This window comes from Salmo salar, chromosome ssa18 (genome assembly GCF_905237065.1).
Source record: "Salmo salar chromosome ssa18, Ssal_v3.1, whole genome shotgun sequence".
Classification (NCBI taxonomy): Eukaryota; Metazoa; Chordata; class Actinopteri; order Salmoniformes; family Salmonidae; genus Salmo; species Salmo salar.
In genome coordinates, this window is record NC_059459.1 from 74,411,434 (window position 1) to 74,426,326 (window position 14,893).

General features: G+C 50.9%; 1 protein-coding gene across 3 annotated transcripts in view; it reads right to left on the minus strand.

Annotated features, from left to right (window-relative positions):
- Positions 1 to 1,497: 1,497 nt before the first annotated feature.
- The window catches only part of LOC106577888 (proline-, glutamic acid- and leucine-rich protein 1-like), a 33,339-nt gene continuing 19,943 nt past the window's right edge, over positions 1,498 to 14,893 (minus strand). For all 3 annotated transcript variants that reach the window (XM_014156318.2, XM_014156320.2, XM_014156317.2), the window contains exons 11-16: positions 11,925 to 12,084; positions 11,666 to 11,721; positions 11,345 to 11,569; positions 5,289 to 6,128; positions 4,040 to 5,041; positions 1,498 to 2,392 (exon numbers count right to left, since the gene is read on the minus strand). In XM_014156318.2, coding sequence (XP_014011793.2) covers positions 2,294 to 2,392; positions 4,040 to 5,041; positions 5,289 to 6,128; positions 11,345 to 11,569; positions 11,666 to 11,721; positions 11,925 to 12,084 — 2,382 coding nt within the window. In that variant the 3' untranslated portion in view covers positions 1,498 to 2,293. The remainder of the gene's footprint in view (positions 2,393 to 4,039; positions 5,042 to 5,288; positions 6,129 to 11,344; positions 11,570 to 11,665; positions 11,722 to 11,924; positions 12,085 to 14,893) is intronic.

Below are 14,893 nucleotides of genomic sequence, written 5' to 3' on the forward strand. Positions count from 1 at the left end.
TAACTAGAACTGCATGTCAACAAGCATCCTGTCAGTCACTCTAAAAGCTTCTATGCACAGCCTGGACTCAGGGGTAGACGTAACATAGGCAACGTAAATCCTGGAACACTCCAAATAGTACTGTATGATATGTTTCGTGTGGTATGTATTCATTTGTGGATGTCCATCATCCATTTCAAATGATATGTTAGGAAATGCAATTTGTACAATATGTTACAACTTCCAATGTGTTGTGGCTAATGTTGGCTAGGTGGCCAATGTTAGCTAGGCTAGGAGTTAGGTTAAATGGTTAGGGGAATAAGTAGCTAAAAAGTAGTAAAAGTTGCTAATTAGCTAAAACGATGAGATTCTAACAACCTTTGGGTTGCTAGACGTTGGCGTTATACACACAACCGTCCAACCACCCTACTTTCGTTTTGGCCTTAAGTAAACTTCTGTCTTATGTAACCCTACCAAATGTAACATAACATACTAACTTGAGTGTTCCAGACTTAGTTTACTATGTTACATCTAGTCTATGAGACAAGGATGCTATCTAAGATGTGGTCTGAGAATATCTATAGATTGTCTGCCGTGTGTGTTTAGTACAAGTGGGAGAGACTGGAAGTTCTATTTTGTCATGTGTAGAATTGACAAGATCTTCTCCATCCTGTGGATTAGAATCATGTCTGTTCTAAACATTCCATCATTCTGAAACATTCTGTAGTGTTCTACAGAACACAGCTGTTCCGTTCTGCTCCACTCAGACCAAATCTGCAGCCTAAACTCTCTAGAAGCACCAAATGGTGACGTCATCCCCAGAGTTTGTGTGCGTGTGAGAGACATTGACCGTCTGTCTGTCACATCTCCAACCAACCTAGGAACAGATGTGTTCCTAGCACTCGACTGGCCCAACTCAGAGCGATAGAGGAAGCTGGACACACACACTACACAAAATGGGTGAAGACACAGAAACAACAGTCACACTTCATGAAGAACTTAAGACCTTTCGGTCAAGATGCCCCAGGTTATAACCTAGTGTCAACATGGTACTGGATTGTCTACTAGTGAACATCCTTCCATTGGCTTCTTGCCACTTGCGCTTATCATTGGTTTATCATCGTCAATAGTTCCTCTTCGAGTAATACTGGTCACACAGACATTTCCAGGACCTTTCAGTCAAGATGCCCCATGATTCCACATAGTTTTAGCATGTCTACTGATATTTCTGCTATGAGTAATCTTGGTTAGCCCAGAACTAAAATCTTTACGATGTCTGTCCACGAGAGATTATGCTTTGAGTAATAAGATGATCACAGCTTGGCCTGCATTGCAGACTAATATGCTAGATATTGCACAGCACTCAACACACTTCCTGTTTGAAAAAGTACAGAGTAGCACGTAGGCTGAAAAAAACCCCTCTTACAGTGAAACCTAAATGAAGCATTCATACTAACAGTAGGTAGTGAGTTCCCAAAGTCAAACTTCATCTGATACATCAAGAAAGACTTTCAGCAGTTGTCTTTCAAGTTTATTTATTTTATAACAAAAAAATGGATACTGTATATAAGACCTCAAAAACATGAACATGATAGGAGACCAAAACCACACTACTACTAATACTACCACGACTACACTCACTAAACTGTAGGATACCACACAGCAATACTACCACCACCACAACTACACTCACTAACTGTAGGATACCACACAGCAATACTACCACCACCACGACTACACTCACTAACTGTAGGATACCACACAGCACTACTGAAGAGCTGCAGTCTTTACATCATTTCATGTCCAAGACTTTAAGGTTGATGTAAACTAACTGGTGTTTCTTTATTTTATATATATAATATGAATTTAATATGGAGTCCAGAGTGTATTACAAATGCTTTCACTTTCCTGGAAGTTGAAAGGTCATTTTTATTTCAGGAACAGTCCCTTTCCAACATCTAAAAGAGTGTGGAAGTCGATTTTAGATGAAATAAACAACAAGTCATACAGAGACTATATGGCAATTTTCACGTTGGAAATGTTCATGGTTTTCAACATTGTCTAAGTTGCAGGTTGGTAATGAATACATGTGTGAGACGGATGCCAAATGCAGCGGTAACTTTCTCAAAATACACAGGTTTTCCAGAAATTGTGATGGGAAGATTTCCTGCTTATTCCCTCCCGATTTTCAGAGTCTTCACAACTGAGATTTCGTGAAAACCTGAGAATTTTGAAACCTTATGTGAGACTATAAGAGGGGGGTAGAAATGAAGTTGTTCTGATGGTTTTGTGACGAAGCCCTGGCTGGACATCTTTAAGAGGGGAGGTTGGATGCTGAGGGACCTTTTTCCTCGTCGTCCGGAGGGCAGGCTACAAAATCAGCCAACATGGACGCCATGACTTCTTCATCCAACTGAGCGAGTGTGAGAGAGACAGAAAAAGAGAGAAAACAGAAAGAGAACGAGAGAGAGACAGAAAGGGAGAGAACAAGAGCGGTTAGATTTACATTATTTTGTGGCTGAGGAACTGGACAACAGTCATTAACTAACATTTTGTATCTAAAAACAGATACTTGGTATACCGTGAGCTCCAAAAGTACTGGGACAGTAACAGTTGTTGTTTTGGCTCTGTACTCCAGCACTTTGGATTTGAAATGATACAATGACTGAGGTTAAAGTGCTGTCAGCTTTATTTGAGGGTATTTTCATCCATATCAGGTGAACCGTTTTGAAATTACATCACTTTTTATACATAGTCCCCCCCCATTTTAGGGGACCAAAAGTATTGGGACAAATTCACTTCTGTTTATTAATGTTGTGAAAAGTTTAATATTTGGTCCCATATTCCTAGCACGCAATGATACATCAAGCTTGTGACTCTACAAACTTGTTAGATCCATTTGCTGTTTGTTTTGGTTTCAGATTACTTTGTGCCCAATAGAAATGAATGGTAAATAATGTATTGTGTCAATTTGGAGTCACTTTTATTATCATATGTTTCTAAACACTTCTACATTAATGTGGATGCTACCATGGTTACAGGTTGTCCTGAATGAACCGTGAATAACGATGAGTGAGAAAGTTAGATGCACAAATATCATACCCCCACGACATGCTAACCTGTCACCATTACAAGAACTAGGGAGGTTAGCATTTTATATCATACCCCCACGACATGCTAACCTGTCACCATTACAAGAACTAGGGAGGTTAGCATTTTATATCATACCCCCATGACATGCTAACCTGTCACCATTACAAGAATTGGGGAGGTTAGCATTTTATATCATACCCCCACGACATGCTAACCTGTCACCATTACAAGAACTGGGGAGGTTAGCATTTTATATCATACCCCCACAACATGCTAACCTGTCACCATTACAAGAACTAGGGAGGTTAGCATTTTATATCATACCCCCACGACATGCTAACCTGTCACCATTACAAGAACTAGGGAGGTTAGCATTTTATATCATACCCCCACGACATGCTAACCTGTCACCATTACAAGAACTGGGGAGGTTAGCATTTTATATCATACCCCCACGACATGCTAACCTGTCACCATTACAAGAACTGGGGAGGTTAGCATTTTATATCATACCCCCCACGACATGCTAACCTGTCACCATTACAAGAACTGGGGAGGTTAGCATTTTATATCATACCCCCACGACATGCTAACCTGTCACCATTACAAGAACTGGGGAGGTTGCATTTTTGGGGGGGGACATGATATTTGAGCTTCTAACTTTCTCACTCATCATTATTATTCACGATTCATTCAGGATTATCCGTAATCATAGTAGCATCCAATTAACCTCTAATTAAATCTGACAGTCTGCACTTTAACCTTATAGTCATTATATCATTTCAAATCAAAGTGCTGGAGTAGAGACAAAAAAAAACATTCACTGTCCCAAGACTTATGGAGCTCACTGTATCTACACACAAACCATGTCCAAGGAAGTCACTCATGAAACAATGTGTAGCTTGTAAAATAAGCTAAAAGACTTGTAATGTGATTGGTTAAGGATGGTCTGAGAAAGAGTTCTTACCTTTTTCTTCTCTGTGCCCTGTCCTGTTCCTTCCTCCTCTCCCTCCCTCTTCCTCTTCATCCCTCTCCCATCCTCTTCTCCATCCTCCTCTCCCTCTTCGCCTCCTTTCTCTCGTTCAGGCTCCTCCCCCTCTGTCTCGCTCGGAGCTGCTGATGGCTTAACTTCCTCTTTGGCAGAGTCCCCGCCCTGTTTTGCTGGTTCTTCTCCCTGATTGGATGGCTGGTCGCTGCCGCCCACCCTCACTTCCTGTGCAGGCTCCGCCTCCTGTTTGTGTTGAGGGGCGGGGCCTTCAGAAGAGGGCGTTGCCTCTGGACGATCGGCTCCCTGCTGCTCACATGACCCCACTTCCTGCCCATGCCCCTCCCCTAGCTCCTCCCTCTCTTCCAGAGCTCCGCCCGTCACACACAGAATCTGAGGCATTGTCGGGTCGTTCATTCCATCAGCGTCATCCTCCTCTCCCTCCCTCTCTTCCTCCAGCACGCCGATGCTCTCTACCTCCTGAGCCTTCACCCCTTCTTCCCCATACACCCTTCTGTTAGTCCCCAGCTCCTCTATACCTCCTTCCATCTCTCCCTCCACACAGAATCCGCCCATCCCTCCATCCTCCGGCACTTCTCTGAGCACCTCTCCTTCCTCCCTCCCCATTCCTCCTCTCCTCCCTTCTCTGTCCAATGGCCTGATCTCTCCTTCCTCTTCCTCCTCTTCCTCCTCCTCTTCTTCCTCCTCCTCCATCTCCTCCCCCTCTTCCTCCTCATAGTCATCAAACTCTTCTCCATAAAACTCTTCTTCTTCATCAGGGAAATCGCTCCCTTCTTCCTCCTCTTCTTCATCCTCCAACCCCTCCTCATCCTCCTCCTCTCCCAGCTCATCCTCATCCTCCATCTCTTCATCCTCCTCCTCTTCCTCATCAGAGCTGTTGATATTAATAACAGAATGATCTTCCTCACTGGCCTGTTGCTGCTGTAGGGCTCTGCTGGGCTGAGCTAGCTGGTTCTGGAGCATCTGTAGACAGAGGTAGAACACTTTAAAGGGTTCTAACGCTGGTGCATCTCTAAAAACATCTGTCGGACCATGTAATGAAACAAGCAATGCATAGTGTAGAGAACCATTGTACCACATATCTTTTAAATAACCCAAAATATACTATTTTCTGCTATTTAAATCTGGTGTACAAAACTAAACAGATCTACCGCTTCACAGACTTGCTTTTAATGAGATATCTATAACTCACATTTCTTTGTGATTTTACCTGTATGGGGAGACCTAGTGGTGTGGGTTGACCTGGGGCTGGTGGCTGGCCCTGAAGCAACATCTGCTGGAGCTGGGCTCCAGGGAGGGAGTCAGCCCCAACTCCTAGCCCCACAGAGGGAGCACCGAGCTGGGTCACGCCGGTGGAGTTGAGGGGGGGAACCAGAGAGGCTAGTGGAGCTGGAGGGAATGAGTTGATTGAGTTAGGAGCGGAGGAGGAGGGGAGGAGAGGGTGAGGGAGGGAGGTGGAGGGGAGGTCATTGGCGAGGGGGAGGGAGATGTCCCCGCCTGGGTCGTCCCCTGGACCGGGTACGGGGAGAGTGACCCCACCTGGTACTAAGGAAGACACGGGGAGATTGGCCACGGTGCTGGTGCCATCTTGGTTCTCCAACATCAGCATCCCCCGTGGGAAGATGACAACACTATCGTCTGAGTCGCTCTCTAGTGAAATCTCCACATCCTCCGCTTCCTCTTTGTCGTAACGGATGAAGACGGGTCTCTGGCCCTCTGAGAGCCCCAGCCCTGCCAGCTCGCCCTGATGGGGGGAAAGGAGCAGGTCTCCTGGGGTAGAGCCCTGGCCAGAGAGCCCCGGAGGAACCAGAGACAGGTGGTTGTCCAGGGAACCTAGGAGGGTGTGGCCTAGGCCAAGTGAGTGTCGGCCGGGGAAGGGCCCTCCGAGGAGAGTGGGGAGGGTGAGGCTGGAGGCCTGGGAAGGGGTGAGGAGGGAGGCGGCAGGGCTGGGTTTGAGGGTGAGGGGGGGCAGGGGGAGGCAGAGGGATGGGGTGCGGGGGTGGAGAAGGGAGTTGCATATGGCCAGGGCCTCAGTGCAGAAGGAGGAGACCTGAGGAGAGGGGGACAAACAGATGGAGAGTAAGATCAGTAAGCAAGTGCATTCCAACAGTCACTAGTCCAGTACATTTCACTATGGACACACATTTGCCTGAGCTAACAAAAAGGAGAAAATATCAGTACACGTGGAAAATACTCCTACGATATATACAAATCTTCCCAGACTATCTCTAAACTTGTCTAACTAGTCAACAGCCTGAGTTTAACATGACAACTAAACTCTTGTTGACTCTCAAAACATTCCTTTTATTCACATTTCTCTATTTTGAAAGTGATACATCTTGAAAACTTGATTGCTGACCTGCAAAACATTTTGAGACTATATCAACAGTGGACGACTGAAAGAAACACCAAAAGATAGTTTGAGTAGCGTTTTCCTTTAAATACAGTGCATTCATAAAGTATTCAGACCCCTCCCCCTTTTCTACATTATGTTGCCTTATTCTAAAATGCATTAAATGAAGAAAAAAAAAATATATATATAAAAATAATAAAATCTCACCAATCTACTACACACAATACTCCATTATGACAAAGTAAAAACAGGTTAAGAATTATTTAGCAAAAAAATTATAAAAAAATGAAATACCTTATTTACATATGTATTCAGATCCTTCGCTATGAAACTCGAAATTGAGCTCAGGTGCTTCCTGTTTCCATTGATCATCCTTGAGATGTTTCTACAACTTGAATGGAGTCTACCTGTCGTAATTTCAATTGATTGGACATGATTTGGAAAGGCACACACCTGTCTGTATAAGGTCCCACAGTTGACAGTACATGTCAGAGCAAAAACCAAGCCATGAGGTCGAAGGAATTGTCCGTAGAGCTCCGTGAAAGGATTGTGTCAAGGCACAGATCTGGGGAAGGGTACCATAAAAAAAAATATGCAGCATTGAAGGTGCAAGAACACAGTGGCCTCCATCATTCTTAAATGGAAGAAGTTTGGAACCACCAAGACTCTTCCTAGAGCTGGCCGCCCGGCAAAACTGAGCAATCGTGGGAGAAGGGCCTTGGTCAGGGAGGTGACCAAGTACCCAATGGTCACTCTGACAGAGCTCCAGAGTTCCTCTGTGGAAATGAGATCACATTCCAGAAGGACAACCATCTCTGCAGCACTCCACTAATCAGGCCTTTATGGTAGAGTGGCCAGATGGAAGCCACTCGTCAGTAAAAGGCACATGACAGCCCGCCTGGAGGCACCTAAAGACTCTTAGAACTTGAGAAACAACATTCTCTGGTCTGATGAAACCAAGATTGAACTCTTTGGCTTGAATTCCAAGCGTCACGTCTAGAGGAAACCTGGCACCATCCCTACGATGAAGCATGGTGGTGGCAGCATCATGCTGTGGGGATGTTTTTCAGTGGCAGGGACTGGGAGACTAGTCAGGATTGATGGAAAGAGGAATGGAGCAAAGTACATAGAGATTCTTGATGAAAACCTGCTCCAAAGCACTCAGGACCTGACTGGGGCGAAGTTTCACCTTCCAACACGACAACGACCCTAAGCACACAGCCAGCAGAAGTGGCTTCGGGACAAGTCTCTGAATGTCGAGGCACAGGTTGGATGGGCAGCGACGCTCCCCATCCAACCTGACAGAGCTTTAGAGGATCTGCAGAGAAGAATGGGAGAAACTCCCCAAATACAGGTGTGCCAAGCTTGTATCGTCATACCCAAGATGACACAAGGCTGTAATCACTGCCAAAGGTGCTTCAACAAAGTACTGAGAGTCTGAATACTTATGTAAATGTGATAATAAACTATTTGCATAAAAAGAATCTAAAAACCTGTTTATGATTTCTCATTATGGGGTATTGCGTGTATATTGAGGGGAAACAATTGTTTTTAATCCCTTTTAGAATAAGGCTGTAATGTAACAATATGAGGGAAAAGTCAAGGGGTCCACAAACCCCTGAGATGCCTTATGGCTGTTGGTTCCAAACGTAATTAGAGGAGTAAAAATAAATGTTTGTCATACCCATGGTTTACGGTCTGATATACCACAGCTGTCAGCATTTAGGGCTACAACCACCCAGTTTATAAATATGGGGCGTGTGTTATATCAGTTAGTGTGTGGTGTAGTTGTGTGTGTATATTAGTATGTTTTTATTTCAAGTGTAATTGATGAGGTAGGAGAAATGTTTACTTGGTTGCTTAAACACAGACCAACAAAACACCAGGACACATTTAGCCCCCTACCTACCCTTCTACTCTCCCTCCCCCCATACCTACCCTTCTACTCTCCCTCCCTCCATACCCACCCTTCTACTCTCCCTCCCCCCTACCTACCCTTCTACTCTCCCTCCCCCCATACCTACCCTTCTACTCTCCCTCCCCCATACCTACCCTTCTACTCTCCCTCCCCCATACCTGCCCCTTCTACTCTCCCTCCCCCTACCTACCCTTCTACTCTCCCTCCCCCATACCTACCCTTCTACTCTCCCTCCCCCATACCTACCCTTCTACTCTCCCTCCCCCATACCTACCCTTCTACTCTCCCTCCCCCATACCTACCCTTCTACTCTCCCTCCCCCTACCTACCCTTCTACTCTCCCTCCCCCATACCTACCCTTCTACTCTCCCTCCCCCATACCTACCCTTCTACTCTCCCTCCCCCATACCTACCCTTCTACTCTCCCTCCCACCATACCTACCCTTCTACTCTCCCTCCCCCATACCTACCCTTCTACTCTCCCTCCCCCATACCTACCCTTCTACTCTCCCTCCCCCATACCTACCCTTCTACTCTCCCTCCCCCATACCTACCCTTCTACTCTCCCTCCCTCCCTCCCACCACCACCCACCCTTCTACTCTCCCTCCCCCACCACCCACCCTTCTACTCTCCCTCCCCCATACCTACCCTTCTACTCTCCCTCCCCCATACCTACCCTTCTACTCTCCCTCCCCCATACCTACCCTTCTACTCTCCCTCCCCCATACCTACCCTTCTACTCTCCCTCCCCCTACCTACCCTTCTACTCTCCCTCCCCCCATACCTACCCTTCTACTCTCCCTCCCCCCATACCTACCCTTCTACTCTCCCTCCCCCATACCTACCCTTCTACTCTCCCTCCCACCATACCTACCCTTCTACTCTCCCTCCCCCATACCTACCCTTCTACTCTCCCTCCCCCCCATACCTACCCTTCTACTCTCCCTCCCCCATACCTACCCTTCTACTCTCCCTCCCCCCATACCTACCCTTCTACTCTCCCTCCCTCCCTCCCACCACCACCCACCCTTCTACTCTCCCTCCCCCCACCACCCACCCTTCTACTCTCCCTCCCCCATACCTACCCTTCTACTCTCCCTCCCCCATACCTACCCTTCTACTCTCCCTCCCCCATACCTACCCTTCTACTCTCCCTCCCCCCATACCTACCCTTCTACTCTCCCTCCCCCCATACCTACCCTTCTACTCTCCCTCCCCCATACCTACCCTTCTACTCTCCCTCCCCCCATACCTACCCTTCTACTCTCCCTCCCCCATACCTACCCTTCTACTCTCCCTCCCCCATACCTACCCTTCTACTCTCCCTCCCCCATACCTACCCTTCTACTCTCCCTCCCCCATACCTACCCTTCTACTCTCCCTCCCCCATACCTACCCTTCTACTCTCCCTCCCCCCATACCTACCCTTCTACTCTCCCTCCCCCATACCTGCCCTTCTACTCTCCCTCCCCCATACCTACCCTTCTACTCTCCCTCCCCCATACCTACCCTTCTACTCTCCCTCCCCCTACCTACCCTTCTACTCTCCCTCCCCCTACCTACCCTTCTACTCTCCCTCCCCCATACCTACCCTTCTACTCTCCCTCCCCCATACCTACCCTTCTACTCTCCCTCCCTCCCTCCCACCACCACCCACCCTTCTACTCTCCCTCCCCATACCTACCCTTCTACTCTCCCTCCCTCCCACCACCACCCACCCTTCTACTCTCCCTCCCCCCTACCTACCCTTCTACTCTCCCTCCCCATACCTACCCTTCTACTCTCCCTCCCCCATACCTACCCTTCTACTCTCCCTCCCCCATACCTACCCTTCTACTCTCCTCCCTCCTCCCACCACCACCCACCCTTCTACTCTCCCTCCCCCATACCTACCCTTCTACTCTCCCTCCCTCCCACCACCACCCACCCTTCTACTCTCCCTCCCCCCTACCTACCCTTCTACTCTCCCTCCCCCTACCTACCCTTCTACTCTCCCTCCCCCTACCTACCCTTCTACTCTCCCTCCCCCATACCTACCCTTCTACTCTCCCTCCCCCATACCTACCCTTCTACTCTCCCTCCCTCCTCCCACCACCACCCACCCTTCTACTCTCCCTCCCCCACCACCCACCCTTCTACTCTCCCTCCCCCCTACCTACCCTTCTACTCTCCCTCCCCCATACCTACCCTTCTACTCTCCCTCCCCCATACCTACCCTTCTACTCTCCCTCCCCCATACCTACCCTTCTACTCTCCCTCCCCCATACCTACCCTTCTACTCTCCCTCCCCCATACCTACCCTTCTACTCTCCCTCCCCCATACCTACCCTTCTACTCTCCCTCCCTCCCTCCCACCACCACCCACCCTTCTACTCTCCCTCCCCCATACCTACCCTTCTACTCTCCCTCCCCCATACCTACCCTTCTACTCTCCCTCCCCCATACCTAACCTTCTACTCTCCCTCCCCCACACCCACCCTTCTACTCTCCCTCCCTCCCCCCACCACCACCCACCCTTCTACTCTCCCTCCCTCCCCCCCCACCACCACCCACCCTTCTACTCTCCCTCCCTCCTCCCATACCCACCCTTCTACTCTCCCTCCCTCCTCCCATACCCACCCTTCTACTCTCCCTCCCTCCCCCCCCACCACCCACCCTTCTACTCCCTCCCTCCCTCCCCCCCACCACCACCCACCCTTCTACTCTCCCTCCCTCCCCCACCACCACCACCCACCCTTCTACTCCCTCCCTCCCTCCCCCCCACCACCACCCACCCTTCTACTCTCCCTCCCTCCCCCCACCACCACCCACCCTTCTACTCTCCCTCCCTCCCCCCACCACCACCACCCACCCTTCTACTCTCCCTCCCTCCCTCCCCCATACCCACCCTTCTACTCTCCCTCCCTACCTACCCATCTAACCTCCCTCCATCCATACCTAAAGGCTGCATCCAGTGTGTGTGTGTGGGGTCCCTGCTTGCATATTTCCCCCTACCTTCAGGCTCCTATCCCTGCGTCCGTGACTGAGTATGGACACCGTACAGGTGAGGGGTGGGGGCCATCGAGGTGGGGGCACTAGGACCAGGGCTAGGAGCAGATGGTACAACTCCCTACGAGGGAGGGCACTACCGTATTGACCACTAACAGCCCCGGTCCCACAGTCTCCCCCATGCTGCTGCTGCAGGCGTACGCACAACGGGAGGACGACGTCGTGGAGACGCTGGGGGAAGAGAGAGAACATTAACACACACACACACACAGTAAACAAACACGATGGGGAAGGTTTATAGAAGAATACCACACACACACAACTGACCTTGTGTACGTCTTCCTTCAGCAGAGTTCCACTGGTCAGTATGATCTGTCTCAGCGCTGCAAAGAAGGAGACAGAGTCAAATGGCCCTGTACTCTCACCACAGCATGACTAGTCAAGATATTATTCACGTGTGATTGTCTGTAATGATACAAATATTCACTGGCAGCATGACTCAGAGAGAGAAAAGACAACCAAAATCATTTATTTAGTTTACACTTCTCTAATAATGTAAATGCTTGAGATAAACCCCTCCCCTCACCTCTGAGTGCAGACACGCATGTGTCCTGATTGGCCAGCGAGTCTCCTTTCCTCTGGAGAGAGGCTCCGCCCCCGTTGCCCATACCCAATCCAGGCTTCCGGCTTTTAGGGCAGGGCTTGCTGGAAACCAGATCAGCCACTGTCGACTGGCCCGCACGGAGCTGAGGAGAGGGGTGGAGAGGGGAGAGGGGTGGAGGAGGAGAGAGGGAGAGGTGGAGGTGGAGAGGGGAGAGAGAGAGAGGGAGGATGAGAGGGGTGGAGAGGGAGAGAGAGAGAGGGGTGGAGAGGGAGAGAGAGAGAGGGGTGGAGAGGGGAGAGAGAGAGGGGTGGAGAGGGGAGAGAGAGAGGGGTGGAGAGGGGAGAGAGAGAGGGGTGGAGAGGGGAGAGAGAGAGGTGGAGAGGGAGAGAGAGAGGGGTGGAGAGGAGAGAGAGAGAGGTGGAGAGGAGAGAGAGAGAGGTGGAGAGGAGAGAGAGAGAGGTGTGGAGAGGAGAGAGAGAGGTGTGGAGAGGAGAGAGAGAGGTGTGGAGAGGAGAGAGAGAGAGAGGTGGAGAGGGGAGAGAGAGAGAGGTGGAGAGGAGAGAGAGAGAGAGGTGGAGAGGGGAGAGAGAGAGAGGTGGAGAGGAGAGAGAGAGAGAGGTGGAGAGGGGAGAGAGAGAGAGGTGGAGGAGGAGAGAGAGAGGAGGAGGAGAGAGAGAGAGGTGGAGAGAGAGAGAGGTGGAGAGAGAGAGAGGTGGAGGAGGAGAGAGGTGGAGGAGGAGAGAGGTGGAGGAGGAGAGAGAGAGGTGGAGGAGGAGAGAGAGGTGGAGAGAGAGAGAGAGGAGAGAGAGGGGTGGAGGAGGAGAGAGAGGGGAGAGAGAGAGAGAGAGAGGGAGAGAGAGAGAGGGAGAGAGAGAGAGGAGAGGGGAGAGAGAGAGGGGAGAGAGAGAGAGGAGAGAGAGAGAGAGGGGTGGAGAGGAGAGAGAGGGGTGGAGAGGAGAGAGAGGTAGAGAGGAGAGAGAGGTAGAGAGGAGAGAGAGGTAGAGAGGAGAGAGAGGTAGAGAGGAGAGAGAGGTAGAGAGGAGAGAGGGGTGGAGAGGGGAGAGAGAGAGGGGTGGAGAGGGGAGAGGGGTGGAGAGGGGAGAGAGGTGGAGAGGGGAGAGAGGTGGAGAGGGGGAGAGGGTGAGAGAGGAGAGAGAGAGAGAGAGGTGGAGGAGGAGAGAGGTGGAGGAGGAGAGAGGTGGAGGAGGAGAGAGGAGGAGAGAGAGAGGTGGAGGAGGAGAGAGAGGAGGAGAGAGGAGGAGGAGGAGGAGGAGAGAGAGAGAGGGAGGAGGAGAGAGAGAGGTGGAGGAGGAGAGAGAGAGGTGGAGGAGGAGAGAGAGAGGTGGAGGAGGAGAGAGAGAGAGAGAGAGAGAGAGAGAGAGAGAGAGGTGGAGGAGGAGAGAGAGAGGTGGAGGAGGAGAGAGAGGTGGAGAGAGAGAGAGAGGAGAGAGAGGGGTGGAGGAGGAGAGAGAGGGAGAGAGAGAGAGGAGAGAGAGAGAGAGAGAGGAGAGAGAGAGAGGAGAGGGGAGAGAGAGAGGGAGAGAGAGAGAGGGGTGGAGAGGAGAGAGAGGGGTGGAGAGAGAGAGAGAGGTAGAGAGGAGAGAGAGGTAGAGAGGAGAGAGAGAGAGAGGAGAGAGAGAGAGAGAGGAGAGAGAGGTAGAGAGGAGAGAGGGGTGGAGAGGGGAGAGAGAGAGGGGTGGAGAGGGGAGAGAGGTGGAGAGGGGAGAGGGTGGAGAGGGGAGAGGGGTGGAGAGGGGAGAGGGGTGGAGAGGGGAGAGAGGGGAGAGAGGGGTGGAGAGGGGAGAGAGAGAGGGGTGGAGAGGGGAGAGAGAGAGGTGGAGGAGGAGAGAGAGAGAGGTGGAGAGAGAGAGAGGGAGGAGGAGAGAGAGAGGTGGAGGAGGAGAGAGGTGGAGGAGGAGAGAGGAGGAGAGAGAGAGGTGGAGGAGGAGAGAGAGAGGTGGAGGAGGAGAGAGAGAGGTGGAGGAGGAGAGAGAGAGGTGGAGGAGGAGAGAGAGAGGTGGAGGAGGAGAGAGAGAGGTGGAGGAGGAGAGAGAGAGAGAGAGAGAGAGAGAGAGAGGTGGAGAGAGAGAGAGAGGTGGAGGAGAGAGAGAGGTGGAGGAGGAGAGAGGTGGAGGAGGAGAGAGGTGGAGGAGGAGAGAGGTGGAGGAGGAGAGAGGTGGAGGAGGAGAGAGAGAGAGGTGGAGGAGGAGAGAGAGAGAGGTGGAGGAGGAGAGAGAGAGGGGTGGAGAGGGGAGAGAGAGAGGGGTGGAGAGGGAGAGAGAGAGAGGTGGAGAGGGAGAGAGAGAGGGGTGAGGAGAGGGGAGAGAGAGAGAGAGGAGAGGGGAGAGAGAGAGGTGGAGGAGGAGAGAGAGAGAGGTGGAGAGAGAGAGAGAGGTGGAGGAGGAGAGAGGTGGAGGAGGAGAGAGGTGGAGGAGGAGAGAGGAGGAGAGAGAGAGGTGGAGGAGGAGAGAGAGAGGTGGAGGAGGAGAGAGAGAGGTGGAGGAGGAGAGAGAGAGAGAGAGAGGAGGAGAGAGAGAGAGGTGGAGGAGGAGAGAGGTGGAGGAGAGAGAGAGGTGGAGGAGGAGAGAGAGGGAGAGAGAGGTGGAGGAGGAGAGAGCGAGGTGGAGGAGGAGAGAGAGAGGAGGAGGAGAGAGAGAGAGAGGTGGAGGAGAGAGAGAGAGAGGAGGAGAGAGAGAGGTGGAGGAGGAGAGAGAGAGAGAGGAGGAGAGAGAGAGAGGTGGAGGAGGAGAGAGAGAGAGGAGGAGGAGAGAGAGGAGGAGAGAGAGAGAGAGGAGAGAGAGAGAGGAGGAGAGAGAGAGGAGGAGAGAGAGAGGAGGGAGAGAGAGAGAGAGGAGGAGAGAGAGAGAGAGGAGGAGAGAGAGAGAGAGGAGAGAGAGAGAGAGAGAGAGAGGAGGAGAGAGAGAGAGAGGAGAGAGGAGAGAGAGAGAGGA